The sequence below is a fragment of the Falco peregrinus genome, chromosome 4 (assembly GCF_023634155.1).
Source record: "Falco peregrinus isolate bFalPer1 chromosome 4, bFalPer1.pri, whole genome shotgun sequence".
In the NCBI taxonomy this organism is placed as follows: domain Eukaryota; kingdom Metazoa; phylum Chordata; class Aves; order Falconiformes; family Falconidae; genus Falco; species Falco peregrinus.
The window spans coordinates 49,783,834-49,803,063 of record NC_073724.1 but is presented as its reverse complement, the minus strand read 5'-3'; the positions used below and the strand labels follow the sequence as shown (position 1 = coordinate 49,803,063).

Sequence of the window (19,230 nt, the reverse complement as noted above, 5' to 3'; positions counted from 1 at the left end):
CCCATCCTAACCAGAACAGGTCCATCAGCACTGCAAAAAAAGAGTGGAACCTCTACAAATTTTGCTCACTCATTTCCAAGAGACTTACTTCAATCATTCATCCCTTCCTCTGGGTAGGAGCCCTACATAAGTCTATTAAATACTGCTCTTACTTCATGACTAATCCTGAACACCCATACTCTACCAGAGTAGAGTTGGCTACTTTGATAAAGCACCCTGTACAATTTTTATACCAGCTCTCACATATTGCTTGAATTAAGCAGTAAGTGGCCAAGAAGTGCGGAACTAGATGTGCTATCAGTGCTCAGACTGGAGTTGGGTAAGACCGATGGAGAGGAGCAGAGTTTGTTGGAGGAAATACCGCATAAATCTGAGCTTTCTCCTATGCAATTTGTGTGTTCATGAGACATCAGACTGCTGTGACATCAGTAACGCTGCAATATTACAATGTATAAGCCCAACTAACCCAAAGCATGTTGTTTTGCAATACTAAAAACACAATGACACAATTCAGCAGGAGGAATGATGCTATCACAATGAAACTCAGTCTCAGAGGACTAGATGGACTGTAGGAGTTTATATACTGTATATATGTAATGGTTTAAGAAAGGTCATCTAATTTCCATTCAAGTAATGATAGCTGTTATCTTTAAGGTACCTTTATGTTTTGGTCCAAAATGTTTGTAAACTAGCTAATGCAGATTTTTTTGCATCAAGCGATCTCGTAAGACATTAGTGAAGTCACGCTATGTTTTTCAAGATATTTGAAAATTTAATATTTATCAGTGCTGTGCTTATTAGTCTATGACTAATCCTTAAGAACACTACATCTATCATATGGCAAGTGTAATAGTAACTAACTGAATAAGGCAGATTAAGCGTATTTAGCATTACCTACCCAAATATGTACTTTAGAAAGGCATACGTAAGTTTTACAATTAGGAGATAAAAATGACATGGCTAGAGAGAAATAAACTGTTTTTTTGATTTCCCAGGCACCTGTTTTTATCTTGGTTCAGCCAGAGAAAGATTTTGAATATAACAACTGGTCAGGTTTGAGCTTTGTTTAGAAACTTGCCTGATAATTAGATGCAGAGGCCGTTAAATATATATCATTTTTCCACTGTGCAAGCACAAATTATTTCCTGTAATAAATGTCAACGTACATGTTACTAGGCTGTATATAGATCAGAAATGGATATTTATAATTAGCCTGCATTTGTCTTCACCTCTATCTTTATTTCCAAGGGTTGCTATGGATAGCTGTTCTTCCACCTCCTGTGTTCTGATTTTACAGGTCTTGTGAGTCTCACAAGGATGAATCCTCTCTTCTATAGCATTCAATATTAATACAATGACCTGATGAAGCAACCTAAGTGAAAATGTGGGCAATACTGCAATAAGTATTACATCTTGCCATTAAACTTGAACAAAAGACTCTTGCAGCCTTCCCAGGACAGCTACCTAAAGCAGCGTAGGCAAACTGAGAAACATGCTAACAAGAGAAACATTCTCAGTGGGTTGCCTCTTCTCTAAACTCCTATTCCCTGGGGATGCTAAATGTTATGCTAAGAACTATGCCCAATAGTTATAAAGACAAAAATGTCCACTTTCATTTACACCAAGCCAAGATACCATATCCCCTTTCCTTCAGTGGATATTGCCACAGTAATCCATTTATCGATTGATTTATTTCAACACTTATCTGGGAATGATAAGAACTGCAATGAAGTACATGCTACAAAATACTTCTGCCTAGCAAGGAAGATTGCTTTCAGCTCAGCACTTCATGCTTTGAGAGACTAAATTCTCTCAAAGAGAGACCAGTGGCCCCATGATGGCCCAGGGGTGTTGCTACCAGAGGGACCTCCAGCCGTTCTCCGGGGTGGCAGGACAATTTCTGTTGTGCTCTCCCAGAACCTGGAAGTTGCTGAATGATGGCTGGGAGAGGCTGGGAGATGACTCATTTTGAGCAGCCAGCCTCACCCTGTGCCATTAGGAGAGAGTGAACTTTTCCCTGGAAATAAATGTAGATTCTGGGATTTACTGCCCGACAAAACCGGAGTGATTATGGATCCCACCGCTTTCAGGCAGCGTGCACGACCCCCGGCAGCAGCCAAGCTTGCCCGGTCCGTAGCCACACGCTCCCTCGCTGTGTCCCCAGCCCTGTCCCGCACACTGACCCCGTCGGTGGCCGGGCGGATCGAGCCACAGCTCTGGGTCACGGGCGGGGGCTGCAGGTGGCCTTCGGCTCGCTCCAGCCCAGCTGCCACAAGGCGCCGTGCGCTCGGCTGGCCCCGGGAGCCGGCACCGATTTTTAAAGCCCCAGGGGAAAGGCAGAGGCGCCCCGGCCCGGCAGCGCTCCTGCAGCCCGCGTCCCTCCGCGCATCTGCTCGCACCCCCCGCACCCCCCCGGCCCACGGACGGCCGCAGCTCGCTCCCGCGGGGCCGCAGCTCCTGCCCCGCATCCCCCCGCCAGGGAGCCGCACCCGCGCCCCAAGCCGCTGCGGGCCGCCAGCAGCAGCACCGGGGCCGGCACGGCAGCGCTCCGCCCCGTGCCGCCTCGCCCCCCGCGGTGCCAGTGCGGAGAAGGGCGCCACGGAGCCGTGACGTCAGAGCGGCGGTTGAGGGGGGAGAAATGCCATTGCTATGACGTCATCCTGCTGCCGTCCCCGCGCGGGACGGGCGCCAGCAGCCGCGGCTGCCGCCGGTGCCCGCCCGGAGCCGCCCCCGGCGGGGCGGGTCGCGCAGCTCAGCTCGGCGCGGCGCAGCGCAGCGCAGCGCAGGGCGGGTCCCGGCGCAGGAGCCGCTGCCGGGTGCGCTGGGCCCGGGCAGCCGCCGTGCCAGCAGCTCTCGGCGGGGCGATGCGGATGGCGGTCGGTGCGGCAGCGGGCGAGGGGGCAGCGCAGAGCCCCGGCCCCGCCGCCGTGTCGCTGGGCTTGAGCGTGGCCGTGGTCTCCAGCCTGGTGAACGGCTCCACCTTCGTCCTGCAGAAGAAAGGGATCGTGCGGGCCCGCGGGCGAGGTAGGGGCCCGGCGCTGCGGTGGCGGCGGGCGGGAGCGCCCCCTCCTCCCCCGGGCTTCCCAGCCTCCCGCTCCCTCCGCACCGCCGCCTCTCCCCGGTCTCCGGAGAATCGCCGCCGGCACCGCGCGGGACGGGTCCCCCCGCCCGGGAGCCGCCCGCCCGCCCCGGGGACGCTCCCTCCGCTCGCCCCTGCGCAGCCCCCGCGGAAGGACCGCGGCGGCTCCGCGCTGCGGCGGCTCCGGCCCGGGCCGGCGGGAGAGAGCCGGGGTCAGCCGCCGGGCCCGTCCCGCGGAGGGCAAGCGAGGCCTCCGCGGGACAGGCTCCCTGGGTCGGGGCAGACCCTCTGCCGGGGGGGAGGCGGTGTCGCCTGGAGGGGGGGGCACCTTCCGGGCGGCAGGGCTGGGCGAGCCGGCCGTGGTGCATCACCCTAAGCGCGTTCGGCACGGCAGGCCGCCGGCTGGAGGGGGCGGCAGCGGTGTGAGGAACGGGCGCGGGGCGGCAGGTGGCGAGCCCGTTACCGCGGCCGTCAGCAACAGCTCCCGGTGCGGCCGGGGCCGGGCCGCTGTGTGTGCACACGCGTGTCGCTCCTGCGGCGCTGCCATGGGCTTGCGGGACTTTGCAACCCCTCGCTTTGGCTCCCGTAGTTTCTCGCCACCAACTGCGCCAGCACGCCTCGTCGCCTGTTTATTCTGGCTCTTCCACGGACACGGGCGATAAGTTCCATCAGTCACGTGGTGGTTTCCTTTTTGTGGGGATGGGAAGCACACCAGCAACGTGAAACCATGTCTTTCATTTTTGAGATTGAAATCCCATACCTCGTTGTTGTTTCCTGAGATTAACGGTCAGGAACTGACTGTGCAATCTGGGCAGTTTAGCCAAAACAAAGCTGTAAATTCACAGAGTATGAAGATCTGTATTTTATTCTGAAATTGGCGCTCCTCAAAGCCTGTTGCCTCTGAATAGCATTTGCTAGTTGTATCTTGATGCTTTGAATATAGGAAAATGCAATATATTTGGTTGTTCTTAAAACTGCGCTGTTACATGAGGGGAAAGTTGTAAACACAGGTTGTGTGAGGCCTCACAGGTTGCGTGAGGCCTCTGAATTGCGTATCTGTGGTCAGTAGCTGTTCTGTAGGTGATGGTGTCTGTGTATGAGCACATGTCCATAGGTTCTGGGAACTCTTTCTTACAAACAAATCCTTTTTAGTGACCAAGACGTGCTAGGTATTTTCTCTCTCTATGTGTGTGTATGTAAAGGAAAAAAATTAATATATTTATATATATATATGTACACACGCACATGTCTTTGAGATGGTTAGTATTAGGCAGCAGTGTGTTTCCAGCGGGTGCTGCATCTGGCGTGTTCAGGGTGGATGCGCTGGAGCAGAACAAGCTTGCAACTATGTTGCTACTAGCAGGCAGCCTGATCTAATGAGCTTTTTTTGCCTTCTCTGCAATAACCTTACGGTTAAGGGCCTCAGACAAATGACTGTTTTGCCAGCACAGTCTCCCTTTCCCTCCAAGATGGCTGTAATACACTTTTATGGTCCTCAGAGAGATCGTGTTTGCATCATAAATACAAACCTTTTTTTTTTTTTTTTTTGTAAGGGAAACAATGAGGGAATGTGAGAGAAAGGAATGACTTTCCATCCCAGGGCAGTTGGAGGAAGTTTCTGGTTTGCAGTTTAGCGGAGTCTAATTACTCCTGAAGAGTTTTCAGTGGAGCAGTGGGTTAAGTGGGTGAAGGCCGTGTGCCTGCTCTGGCAGCTGTAAAACATCCTGTTTTGAAGATATCGCTGGTGTTTATTTGCATGTCTTGCCGAGCAATTTGTAGTATTTCCTATTGCCGTGCTCAGTGTGCAGACATCCAGGGAAATACCCTAGGCTTCTCTCTGTTTAATGGTGTGAACCAGCACGGTTCTGTCTTGAATCTAGCAGTCGGAGCTGTGAGCCCGAGATAGTGTCAGATGATGTCTTTTTTTCCATTGGTTTCAGTAGGTGTTGTATAATTAACAAGGAGGTACATGGAGTCTTTTTTGTCTTCTCTCTTGAATCAATAATATAGTATCAATGCAATTAGTAATCCTTGCTTCGACAGAAACAGCCACGGATGACAAATATTTTGCAAAGTTGTCTTTCTTGAGTCAATATTTTCTGTAATTTGTGCCCCCAACAGTGGTTTTGTTTTATATGCAATAACAAAAGTCTAAAAAATGATTGCACCCACTCTAAAGCTGGCCATTTTCATTAGTCATTTTCTATCTCATTTCAATTATATAGTGTGATTTCCAAGTGCTTAATATTTTATACATCTCCAGACTTATAGATTATTGTGGTTTTCTTTCATTTGGGATTTCAGCATAGGTACAGTACTGCATATAGCTTCAGCAGCTGTTGAGAGAGCATCTTTCCAAATAAATGCATAGCTGAATTGCTAGAAAGAGGAGCAGAACATAAGAGCAGAACATGGTGCCAAGGTCATGCTTGGTGAAGGCTGGGCTTTAGGTTGGTAAGCAGTCATTAGCCTTGATGTTCGACAGAAGCAGGACTTATAAAACATGGTGCACAGGTTCCCTTGGTGCATCTCATGGCAAGAGCCTATAACCTGACAGTGAAAATAATAATCCTGGAGCTTGGGAGGCACTAAAGGACAATCCAGAGTTTTCACGCCTCTCTTTGAAACAGGGCAGTACGTCAGGAATTCAGAAGTTTCAGTCGTAGCACTTTCCAGTGCTCAAATACAGGAGGATCGCTTCACACTGTGGTACTGCCAAAACTGCATGCCAAAACAATTTCTCTGCTACAGTTTCACTGAGGTGATATTAGCAACCTAATTGGTGCAAATCATGTTTTGTTTCCATAGGTTTCCCATTCTTCTAGCAGTGGTTCTAATCTGTATGTTTAAATGTTAGATGTCATCCTCAAGTGCATTTGGTGGCATTTTGGATGCTCTTCTATGTAATACTGCATTAGCATCACATAGGTACTTCAAATTGGAAATCAGAACTTCTGACTAATAAGTTGCCTTAAGATCTAACTTGGACACTTAGGCCAAATCTGAGCATCCTCTCTTTTTTCCTCTCACTCCATTGCCTTGAAGAACAGGGTTAAGATGAAGGTTCTCAATAGTTGAGACTGTTGAAATTGTTCTGGTTTGTAGTTCCAATATTGCAATTTTATATTTTTCTAATATGTCTTCCTATACTTCCTCTTCCAGGTACTTCGTACTTAACAGATATAGTATGGTGGTCTGGCACTATTGCAAGTAAGTATCTTAAAAGGTTTGATTTTTATTGAAGGGAGAAATTGCACTTAGATGGTGAAATGAGACATCGGGAAATTGAGGTTCTCATCTTGAATCTCACGCTCGCTTGTCACAAAATTCTCATCCCTCAGAAATACCCCACCTTTAGTAAACTCTTACTCTGGCTACTGTGTCTGATAGTGTTTGAGAAGGCAAAGAGCTGGGACAAACCTGAGTCGGACATCTTTCTGCATTTCCAAACCATCTGGTACTTGCAGCCTCTGGAAGCCACACGCTGCTCTGACTCTGGGTTCCTGCGCTGTTTGTGTCTCTGGATTGCACTGGTCTGCTCAGTTTTTAATAAAACTCAAAGCTGAATAAGAGATTGTGACTCTGCCCAAAAGGGCTTGTTGAGCACATGTTATTTTTTAGATCAGAAAGCACTTAGCCAGCCTCAATCAAAAAAAAAAATCTTTTTGATTTCTCATCTGACAGATACAGTTTCAGTTTTGCTTTTAATCTACAAGATTAATATGAAGCCTGGTGTGGTGCTGATATGGGATCAGTGTAATTTTACTCTTAGTATCTTTGTAAACTCTGCTCACACTAAATTCCCTCTCTGATGTGAATCCAGAGCATGGGGAGCAGCTGGCTTTCTCCTCTTGCAGTTCAGCCCTAGTTAACTCATGAGCTTAAAATCATACTCCACAGCCCACCTTGAAAACCTAATCTAGCCTCTTGCGAATTATTTTGAAACATCCTGATGCTGTTTGAGAAGTACGTGAGTCTAGTTGTGCCCCTTGTTTCTTGACAGCAAGGTAACTTTCTGATTTTGTTGTCCTCAAGCTATGCAAAAGGAAAGAAAACTGGTAGATCTATTGAAGGATAAAGTTCACAGCACGTGTAGGAGCCAACAGACTTCAGAGGAAAGTCCTCGGCTAATTTAACCTGCGTTTAGCTAGTTCTGTGTCAGCTTCCTCCTCTGCTGGGATCAATACTGCCTAAGTAGCAATAAATCTGTGCGTTAATCGCTGTCATTTATCACTCGTGAGGCTCCCATCTTGGACCTCCAAGCAGAAGGAGTTAAAATCAGAGAGGTTATAATTACAGGAGTTTATCTTGGTGAATCAGAGAAAACTATTTCATGCTTAAAAGAGCTGACCAAATTGAATGAAGGCAGAACAGCCGAAGGGAATGATATCAGTTGGCTTTTGTCCAGTAGCTAGGTGCAGATATTTCAAAAACAAAGTCTCAGCAAGTTTACAGAGGAACAAGGGAAGAATTGCTTGGAGGTATTATAGATTCAGAGCTGCAAAAATGTCACAAACAGCGATAGCAAGGGCCAGGTAGGCACCTGTGGGATGCAGAGAAAGGCGATGTTTGCGGAATTAGCGATTTCCCCAGTTATCTGGGTGAGATTGTAACAGCTGACATAATTCTCTCCAGCAGGGCATTTGGAGTTTGGATGACTAACAAAACCCACATAAACTCTATCAACTTATTTTCACGATATTTGTTCAGATGGTGAACAAGCAGTTCTGTGTTGGCATGCTGACTCAGCATAACACTGCCTAACCATTCTGGGGCCTTGGGATGATCCACTGGATTACTGAAGACTTCAAAGGAAGGGCTACAGATTCTGCTGAGGGACTTTTTCTTACACTGTAGTCAAAAGAGTGATTGCAGCATGTGTACAGGTATTTCAACAAGCATTAAACTAATTAATTGGCTAATTAATTAGTTTCAGTGCAGGTTTTGACAGCAGTGTAGATGCGGCTGGCTTTTATAGTGGATACATCTATGTTAGTGCTTTATTGCAGGTGGGGAAATACACTTGTGAAGTGCATCTCCTGTTTGTCTCCACAGACTGGGATTTTGTTACATTGTTGAGCAGTCTTGTAGCTCCTGAACTGGACTTCTAAGATGAAACTAGGCTGGAAGATGCACTCTAGGAACATGCCTAATGCACACCAGCTGCAAACAGACTTTCAGTCCATGGGAGCAGGCTGAAGTTAGTCTGAAATAAAACCCCTGACATTCATAGAGCAGACGTCTTTGCTGTACAGGTCTACTGCTGGTCTCCTTGCTAATGTAGACATACCAGTGTGCATGAAGTTTTGTGTTGCAATAACTTTGGGGATATTGGTATTCCTTTAGCAAATTTACAGCTTGGTGTGCCTTCAGGAACTGAAGCAGAGTCTTGACTTAGAGCACTGAGGTATCTAGAGAGGAATTTCTGTCCAGAGAGGACTGGATAGGTGTGCAGCAAAAGTCCTCAACATCAGCTAGATGGTAACAATTACTGAGATTCCTTTTTTAATCGGTCTTAATTCAGTCCTGGTCTGTCATTTGTGGTAGTAAGAGACTTACTATTACTCCATGGTGATACTGAAAACCTCTGGTAAGTTCAGTTGCCTTACAATATGTGCAGTTTGACTGAAGCTTCAGAGACCTAATTTATGGGTTGGTGTTGGTACCATCTGTTAGGACTCTTCCAACAGAAAGCTAAAGTGCCTGACCTCCAAAAAAAGCAACCTTCTGTCAGTCAATTAGAAATGTATTGTAACCTGCAGAAACACAGTGTGCCAGCAGTGACCTGTCCTCTGTGCAAGATCTGCCCCAGTGCCTTCAGATGCCTTGAAGATAATGCCAAAGCTGCCACATATATCTACGGAAAACAAGCCTGAGCCTGATAGCTGATTTACTCTGTTCCTGGGGCAGGAAGACCATCACCAATTCTTGTGCTCCAGAAATGCTGCTCATTAACTTCTCTGGCTCACTCCTGCACGTAGGGAAAGCCTCAGTGAATTGAATTAGTATAATTTTGCCATACTCTGCAGTTTTGTAAGTTTGTTTGTCCCCTTCATGTTTCCTGTAGGTTACACAGGTCTTCAGCTCTACTGCTAATGTGAGCTAATTTGGTAAATTAATTAATGTTTGCACAGTGCTTTGCAGGCGTAAAGAACAGGATGATGGTAATGATATTTGATAGTCAAGGGCAATGACAGCCTGAGCATAAAGACAGCTTGGATTCTTGAAATGTTTTGAAATACAGATAATGGCTTTTAACATCAGCTGGAAATTTGAGCTGTATGTAGTTTGTGTTCAGTCTCAAGGTTCTTGCCAGTTACCACAGACCCTGTAACTATGCAAGCATCGCATTGCCCTGTTATGAACTTGCCAGCACTTGCAAAATCATCCATCTTTTCTTCTTTAACTGAAAACTTGAACACACGAACTGTTTATCAAAGCTGTGGTGTGCAATAGTGTGGTACCTCTTGGAATTTGCTTTTATTGGGGGAAAGAAAAGAATATGACACTGAGGCTGTTACTATGAATTGTCAGGGATCTCTTCTTTTTACCGTGGTTCAGAATGACTTTTGATGTTATATAGTGGTGTGAAAATTTAATGTGGCCTACTGTGTGTTAAAAAGCCCTCACGCATGTGCTTAGTATTTCATTAGTAGATGCCTTTCCTCAGCACTGTCCTTATTTCTGCCATGTGCTCACCCCCCCCCCCCGCCCCCAAGGTAACGCTGCTGTTAGGAACTGTAACCAAGTTACATGTATGCACATTGTAAAGATGAAATCATGGGTTATTTGTACTTTTAGCCTTCCTTATGTAAATATGTGAGTGCAATCCATGAGTGTTTCTAAGTCATAGTCTTATTTATAAGTTAAATGAGATTTACTGTGCTCTCTTGGATCTTCTTGTGTGGCAAATATAAATCTTATATTTAAAAATAATTTTAAAATATAGAAAAATTCCAGTCATTTTGTTTAAGTGCAAAATTAACAGAGCTAAGCAAATCTGTAACATCTGTTTTCTAGTTAGGTCAGTCTTTCCCAAACAGTATTGGGTAAATTTTCATTGCTGCTTTTTACAAAGGGATTTAAAGGCTTATTTCTGGTTCTCTTGGCAGTGGCCCTGGGTCAAATAGGGAATTTCTTGGCCTACACTGCAGTCCCAACTGTGCTAGTGACGCCCTTGGGAGCTCTTGGCGTTCCATTTGGGTAAGAGTTTGCTTTTCTTGTTCTTATCTGAATGTTGTTACTATTTAATAAAATGTCAGATAGATTCAGTGATCACTGGAGGTCCACTGAGAAGATAACAGGCTTACAGCTGTTAATGATGTGTTACAATGTCCTATTTTCCTATTTACCCCAGCAAAGCGGTGGGATGGGAAGCTGGGGGAGGCAATAGTGAAGAAGGTGTTCCTGAGTATCTTCTGGTTTAACTAACACTATGATCTGGAACAGATAAACTTTTTTTTTCTCTTCACTGTGGTTATTCTGGACTCTTCTGCCTATTCTCTTACTCGCAGTTCCCTTACTATGTAGATCTTTCCTTTTGTCTCACGTTCTTTCTCTCCCCTGCTTTCCACAGCCCACGTGATTATTGATGCTGATTCCCATTTAATTGGATTTGGCCTCTTTCCTGAAGCAAGGGAGTCCCTTGCATATGCATGCCCCCAGCTTCTTGAGTGTTATATTCATGGGGTCGGTGGGGGGAACAAAAAATGCAGTGAGTGTTCCTTAAAAGGAGTTTAATTATGCAACTAAACGTTTTGTGAATAGCTAGACTTACAGCTGTGAAACTACTGCAGTGTAGAAGTACAATTCTTCAGAAACAAAGCTGTGCGCTGCCTCGAGATTTTTCTGTTGGCTGCTGTTGGCTGCTGAACTGTGCATCTGACTGCACTGGTCATCTGTTTCAGAGTGTAGATTGCTTTCTATGGGCTTCGTGCTGTCTTTAGTTTCATACACTAAGCAGCATATTGATGGTGCTCTACTTACCACCCACTATTTTGTCCTAAGCCACATAATTTTGTGTATTTTGGTCAGCTGGGTGTCTAAGCAGAGTCTTGTGTTCTTTGTAACCAAAGGTCACTTTTATCTCATGACTGCTCAGCACCTGGAAAATGGGGCTTCATGACAGCTTACCAAATTGTTAATGGGTAGATATCTGTCTCGGGTGTCAGATGCCTGGTTTGGGGGGTTGAGTTCTTTTTGGAGGAGGTGATGTGCTGGTGTTCTTTGGGGTGTTGTGCCTGGGCTTTTTGTTGTGTTTTGGGGGGGGTTGTTGTTGTTTTTCCTGACAGGAGGCATCAAGGATTGAGTAGGACTGCGACTACATAAATCTTTCTTAAAATAACTCAGAAATGCATTTTGAGGATCCACCAACATTTGGTCAAGATCCATCAACATTTGATACTATCCCTTTAAGAGGGAAATTCATGTGGTGCATCACTGTTGGAGCATTATTAACAGAATGTAGTCAAACTTTTAATTTTCTTCCTCTTTGTGAAAGGTCCATTTTAGCTTCTTACTTACTGAAAGAGAAACTGAACATTCTTGGCAAGCTGGGATGTTTGCTGAGCTGCGCTGGGTCTGTTGTTCTCATCATCCATTCCCCAAAGTCCGAGAGTGTAACGACTCAGGCTGAGCTTGAAGAGAAGCTTACAAATCCAGGTACTTTGTTCTTTTATTAACTCATAATGATTTTGTGAGTTTAATCAAGAGCACTTGAGATGAAGGGGCTTACCACTTCTATCAGTCAGGAAAATTGACTTGTGAAGAAACCATGACCTGACAGAGACAGACCAGTACAGCTTTTGTGCAGGAAAATGATGCCTTGCTGTACTTGGAGCATCGCTGGGATACGTGTGCGCAGAAAGGAAAATGTGGGTACTTTTGAAAGCATTATCCTGTGCAGCAAGCTCAGAACAATGGCCATTTGAACTTGAACTTTCTAAAATGATGAAAAAGTGTATCTTGCTACTTAGAGATGAAGGGTACAGTTCTAGGATCTCAATTTAAGCTATCTTATGCAAAACAAAAATGCTGATTGTCTTTTGTTCTTTAATTCTGCATTATTTTTTTTTATTAAAAGTTTATGCTAGATACCAGTTATGTTCCAAGCAGACTTCTTTGCACAATAAAGGTGTGTAGAAATAGACTGTTGAGACATATGCTGAAATGCCTGTTCTTTCTCACAGAGAATGTGAAGCCCCACTAGTTGCTGGAGGACACATACTAGTGCTAATATGTGCCAAATCCACTTTTATTTTTCTTGCATAAGAGCTAAACTGCCAACTATTGTTATTTCCTTTAATTGCTTTAGGTGAGAGAAACTCAAACCTAGTAACGTCAACTATTCAAAAAATCTGCAAACAAAGAAAAGAAAACAAATACCTTTATCTAAATTTACCATTTCAATCTGACCAAAATTAATTGGAAATTAATTTCTTTAAAACTGTAAAGCATGAATTGTTTTTCATCAGTCTAATCTGTATACTGATGCTATAATGTAAATGATAGGGCCTTCCAGTTTGTCCGTACTCATCTTGCTCACTTCAATGGGTTCTTAACTTTATGTTTAAGTTTTTTGCTGGATCCACCTACCATGCATGCTCTGTTGCACTGGTTATGAATGAGGTGTTATCACTGCTGTCTCTCATAGGGGGCTTTAAGGAGTATAGTCCTGATGCAAGAGAGAATAAAATTTAAAAAGCCATCTTAAATCCAGTTCAAATCTGCAACAGTGTGTATTTTACTACATGATGATCTGTTTTACCCAAAGAACAGAACATCATCTTCAGTTGCAGGTGCCCACGACAACTCTTAAAAGCTCGGTGATCTGGAATGGACCTCTGTTCGATAGCAAATCTTAATCCTGTTGTATATATGAAGTTTGCTGGTACAACATGATTTGCCTGTTAAAATCTTTAGAAGGCTAAGAGTTTTCACCTTGCTATTATCTTGTTTTCTTTTTGTTTTCCAGTTTTCGTGGGTTATCTCTGCATAGTGCTGCTAATGCTTCTCCTGCTTATCTTCTGGATAGCTCCAGCTCATGGACCTACTAATATCATGGTTTACATCAGTATTTGTTCTCTGTTGGGCAGTTTCACTGTTCCCAGCACAAAAGGCATTGGGCTGGCGGCTCAAGACATCTTTCATAATAACCCATCAAGTCAAAGGGCTCTGTACCTATGTCTGGTACTTCTGGCAGTATTAGGATGTAGCATTATCATTCAGTTCAGATACATCAATAAGGCACTGGAATGTTTTGACTCCTCTGTGTTTGGTGCCATCTACTATGTTGTGTTTACCACCCTAGTCCTGTTGGCTTCAGCCATCCTTTTCAGAGAATGGAGTAATGTAGGAGTGGTAGATTTCTTGGGAATGGCTTGTGGTTTCACCACAGTATCTATTGGAATTGTTCTTATACAAGTCTTCAAGGAATTCAACTTCAATATTGGGGATTTAAATAAACCTAACATGAAGACAGATTAAAATAATTTTTGAGGGGAAACTGGATGGCTCAGGGAAGGATGCAGAGCCTTTCATTTCTAGGTCACTGATTCAAATATGATTCAGGTTGGTAGTTACCCTGTGAATATTTGGTGGCCTACGTGAAATGAATTGGAGGCTCCATCCAGTTTCAAAGGAACAGTTGTCCATGTACCCCAGTCAACACAATAAATGACCTTAATTGGAACCACTGATTGAGTCAGCATAGAGACCAATGTATTTCCTTACTGTAAAAGGTAATCCAGTAAAAAAGATCTGGGGATATTCTGACAGACCTGTTTGTGAAAGCTTGCATTGTGGCTTGTGAGGTACTGTTTCTGTGGGCAGAGAACATCAGTTTCTAATGCACTCAATCTGACACCTTTCATGAGTGATATATACCTTAAAATATAGTGGGGGGGGGAAAATTGAGTGGGACAAGTTGTTAATCTCAATATAGCAATGTGTTCACCATCAAGGCTGTGAATTCTGAGGCAGTTGTTGGTTGAACCGTGGACTGCAAACTTGTCCCTTTTAGTGACTGTTTTGGCAAGTTGGTCTGTTATGCGGTGAAGACACTGGGGAGTTTCAAATTGAATTCTTTACACAGAGCAGTGGACCCTTAAAAATCTTTCACTAATTACTTATCAGCTGATAGTAGTGTCCAGGTATGCATTTTTCTTTGTAATTCACGTGCATTAAGACATACTGCATTCATCTGAGAGTTTTTAATTGGGAGCAGACAGGAAGACTGTGAAGGATGTGGAAATGATGCACAGACCCATTGCCTATATGGTGGCTCAGAACTATTTCAGTGCCTTTGTAATCCAAAATTACTGCATAAATGTGAATGTATTTTTTTTCAGATAGCCTATACTGGTTTAATAATTCAATTTCACTGTCTATAATATTGGACTGTATTCAAATTCTAAACATATAAAGCATCCAGAAGGAGCCACACGTTTTTGGAAGAATTTACAAACCTGAACTGAAACCCTTAGATGCCTTGACAGCTTCTGAAAAACCCATCACCCTAAAGGGAAGAAATAATCTACAGGGGGACTGTTTAAAGCAGTCCAGCATACCCTTATTTTAGTTAAGTGACTAAATACAGGAAACCATTTTGTGAAGTAGCTAATAAGCAGGGACCACAAAAAATTAAATTTGAGAGAGAAGAGCACGAGTTTTCTCATAGCTCCAAAAAAGCTGGTCCAATCCTCTCGTAATGTAGGAAAAGGCGGTTAAAGACTGGAAAAGCGTAGGGAGCTGACCTTCAGAAAACCAACAGGGGTATACATTCAGATCCAGTAATTTACAGACTTCTGTGAACAGTTCAGCCATAATATTTTTACAAGTAGCACAGCTTAAGCTATGATTGGAATGATTCTGAACTCTTCGGTGTAAACCATTTAGAGAATATTGATCTGTCAAAGAAAGAAATAGTTAATTTTCATGTTCTACTTATATTTGGTTTTTAAAACATCATGAGACAAATACTTGTAAGGAAAGCTCGAAAAGTAATGAATGTTATCTCCATTTAAATACAAAATGGAAGAGTACAGTGGAACTCAGCATCTCTAGTTCAGAAGGTCTCTTGAGACAAATAAAAACCGCAACATGATTACAAGACAGTATTTGAAAAAGTTCATGACACTATCGAGAAATTGTGAATGTAGCTTTGTGTCTGGGTGACAGGAATGCAGAAGTTAGTTAATGCGAAGTAATACTGTTCACTCTCGTGATGTCTTTTGTTGACCTGAATTAATGTTACCTTAAAACTCAGCCTCTGTTTTCATTTAAAAGCAATGTTATAAGCCCTTCTCATGACAGCAATAATTGTGAACAGTGAATCCTAAAGATTTAGTAATCTGAAGGGACTGTTCTGAGGGAGTAAGAGCCCCACTATGTTATTTGGAAGCTTGTTTTATAACTCCAAATTGCAGCTGAATGACTCTTGAGTTGCCAGAAACACGTTGTTATAGGTCAGCACAGAAGCTAGGTATCTTGGTGAAATGAAACAGCCCTCACAGAGAAAAGGCCATCTCCTTTACATGTTATGTATGGTTTCCAGAAAGTTTGAGGATTGTAGATGAGGTGGATTGGACTGTGAAAGCTGGTTAAAACTAGCCTGTTCCATTATTGATTGGAAGATGGTATCTTGGTTTTCAGTAGACAGTTACGTTTTGTCATATTAATTCCCTTTTTTCTGATTGAAACTGAAATTGTACATAGGTTATGAGACCTGTTGTGACCCACTCTTTAAAACAGTATTAGCTGTTTTCTGAAGCAGTCAAGTTGTCATTTCAAATTCAGAGTTCATGAGTTGCCTGTTGGTTTGGTACTAGCCTTTAATTGCTGAAGACTTCTGTGCAAATCTTTAGATCAGAATGGAAATGATTGTGGTCTCATCTTAGTCCTCCTTTGGCCATATTTGTTCGTCTTGTTTTAAAATTCACTCCTATTTATTTAGAAAGTGCCTATCTTAGTATGTTAGGTGCATATGCAAGTTAGTAGTAAATATTAGATCCAAAATAATTTTGACTGCCCTGTCTAAACCTTGCCGTCTTCTACACCACACACACACGTTTACTTGATAAGCGCTCACTATGCAGAGTAAGAATAAAGTAGCAGCCATGTTCTGTGGTCCTCTGACCATCCTTACAGCTGATAAATGTCTGCATAGGTTCCTTCGCTTCTCCCCAGCTGCTCCTCATCTGTGATAAGCTTTCTGGAAAAGTCTAGTTAACTTCATTGTTTAAAACAGAAATGTCAAAAGCCAGCACATAACGTGAAAAAAATTCTCGTGGCCTTGCACATCATTTATATCTGCAGCCTTTTACATCATGAATGCTAAAAAATGGAAACCTTTAATTTTGCTACCTTTGTTCAGTATATAGCAGCGCTCTTTTCAGTTCTGCTGTACCTGGATCTGGTTAATTTCTAACTTTAGAAAAATATTACCATTTTCTGTTGTCACTGTTGGTATGATTCTTCCCTCCTCCATCCCATGCCCTCCTCGTTCTAGGTGTCCTACCTTTTTAGTCCCGTTGCTTTTCTGATTTAAAAGGAGGCACTGTTGAAGTTGAATTTTAGCCATTCCCTCTGGTGGTTGGTTTTTTTTTTTTCACCCCTCTGGCAAGTAAGCACTTTGAATAAGATAGCAGAGTTCCATCATCTCAGGGAGCAAATGTGCATAGTTGTCTCCTGAGCTTTGGTGTCCTTCATGGGTCTGCCCTTTTCATGTTCTCTTTGCATTATGTCTGTTGATAGCTGTGAGCCAGATGACTTCAGTTCTGATTCCAAAGTAGGAGTGGGAGAGGCTACACATACAAAAAGTGGACTCATGACAATGGTGGGATGTATTTGAATTAAATTCAAATCCATACGAAAGGCGTTTCACTCCGTATTTCTGGCTTCTGTTCTATTTGTCAAACATATTTACTTGGTACTCACTTGAAGATAGATTTTTGATCATTATCCCTTCAGTGTATGGAGGATTTACATGTGTCAGTCACAATCTTTATTAGGTGTCAAACACACAAATCTCTCAAAAGTTCAGTAGGAAAGTAGAAACCTTTTTGATACAACCAAAAAAAAAAAGTTTGTTACACCTTAAATACTTATGTAAAGAAGAAAAAATATCTAAACAAATTATCTGCTGTACTGACTTTCCAGGACTCTGTATGTGTAAATAGAACCTATTTATTAGCGAGCTGCAACTAACATTAATAAGAACCTGTCATATCACAGTTTGGCAAGTGACGCTTCCTATTAATTATCTTGGTTTATATTGAACATACATGTTTCTCTGAAGTGACTAGCACTGAAAAATGAAAACACTGGATTAATCTGTTGGAACACTAGAACCTGAGGCTTAGGTTTCCATTTTATTTTAAAAATAGAGGGTTTATATTTGAAGAAAGATTTGGGATTAATAAATATGGGGTGCTTTAAATGGGCAGTTATTTCCATGTTCTACCCCTCTCACCTTTCTGTTTCATAAAGATAAAACATCAAGGATTCTACCAATCTTCCTTGGTTGTCTTGAGATCGCATAACTGCTGAAGTTTTACTGTTAAATCAAATGTTATCAAATGTTTATCTATTACCTGTTATCTTATCCGTTACAGAGATTAGTCTTTGTAAAACTCTTTGGTGCTACTGAATATGGGCTTAAGTGATGCAGATTAGTGTGTACTGCATTAGGCACCAATGATGTCAACAGTTATTATTGCTAGTGCCCAAGTATTTCAGACAGTAGTGTTGAAATGTTACAGATTAAGAAATCTTTTCTAAAAGCTGCAAATAAGTTTGGGGGTTTTATTGTTATTGTTGAGTTGGGTTGCCCCCCCCCCCCCCCCGCCCCCAACATTTGCTCTACAGAGTGGAAAATATCACACAAAAGGGGTATTTTTAGGTTAAATCCTTTTTCAACTGTGGAACTTTTGCTGTTTTTATTTATTTACTTTTATTCTTTTCCTGGAATGTAAAAAATAGGTCTAATGGGATGTGGGGAAAAGGTGGATGGCAACAAACATACAGTGTTACGTTTGGTTGCTTCAATGCTATTACAATATAGTTACTACAGATTACATAAAAATGGTTTATTTTATTAGCTTCCAAATAATGTATATATAGATTTGTTAATGGCTTACAAGTCAAGCTTACTCTTTGCTTTTTAAATAATAGTTATAGGCATGTTGTATTTGCCTTGTGTAAATTATAAAAGGCTATTTATTAAGTTTTCTGATAACTAATCTATTTATTAACCTGTATTGTTTTAAAATAAATGATTTATTTCTAGCTCAATGCTTGTTTTGTGGTGACTCTATATCGCATGGGGTGGGGTGCTGTGTGAAGTCTTTCCCACACACCCACCTGCCGTACAGCCTAATTCATAAGCCCAAACTATTTCCTTTACCCTTTCATAAAATAGCAGCCTTGTTTTTACAGAGAGTAGCAGATTCTTTCATGGGTACAGATCAGTTGCCACACAAAGGGCTCAGCTGTCATTTAGTGGTGTCCACCGGTAAGGGATAGTCTTAATGTCTTCATTGTACTGAAGTTTGTTCACCGGTAAAATGAATGCTGCTCTCTCAGAAATGTTTCTTGGGGCCTGAGTCACTTCAAACTGTGTGGTAGGGGTTCTCATGTGCTCTGTTCCTGCATTGCTGTACCTTGGCTATTTGCTAGAGCTTTTGTTTCAAGATCTACTACTCCACAGCTGGGTGTGCATCGAGTGGCAACAGCTGTAAGGAGGTCTGTGTCACCGGTCTGATTTACTGTCACAAGAGCTTCCTGTAGAAAGAATCACTTGAAGAATTATGGTGGTTGCCCAACTAATCCTTCATCTGAAATTCCTAGCTCCTTGTTTCAGGTACTGGCAAATATGTGACTTTCGGGCATGGGTTGTTCTGTTATATTTTTTTTTAATGGTAGCATTTAGGATTAAGAACTGTTTCAGTCTTTGTACTTGCGTTTTGGGGGATGCATCAGTATTACTGCTGGTCAAAGTTGAAAGTAATTTTTAAACAAGGAACTTAGCTCCTCTCCAACATAAAATGTTTTATGCAGTGGAAAAGATTGGCATGGAATCTTTACTGGGTATGCCACTGCAATTTTATTTTTGATGATATTAATGCTACGTACAAAGGCAGACCAGAAAACTA

General features: G+C 42.7%; 1 protein-coding gene across 1 annotated transcript; it reads left to right on the top strand.

Moving 5' to 3' along the window:
* Nucleotides 1-2,587: 2,587 nt before the first annotated feature.
* On the top strand, nt 2,588-18,370 carry NIPA1 (NIPA magnesium transporter 1). The gene is made up of 5 exons (XM_055802510.1): nt 2,588-3,024; nt 6,242-6,289; nt 10,192-10,282; nt 11,580-11,740; nt 13,053-18,370. The coding sequence occupies exons 1-5, from the start codon at nt 2,865-2,867 to the stop codon at nt 13,562-13,564; spliced, it is 972 nt and encodes a 323-aa protein (XP_055658485.1). The 5' UTR covers nt 2,588-2,864; the 3' UTR covers nt 13,565-18,370.
* Nucleotides 18,371-19,230: the final 860 nt, after the last annotated feature.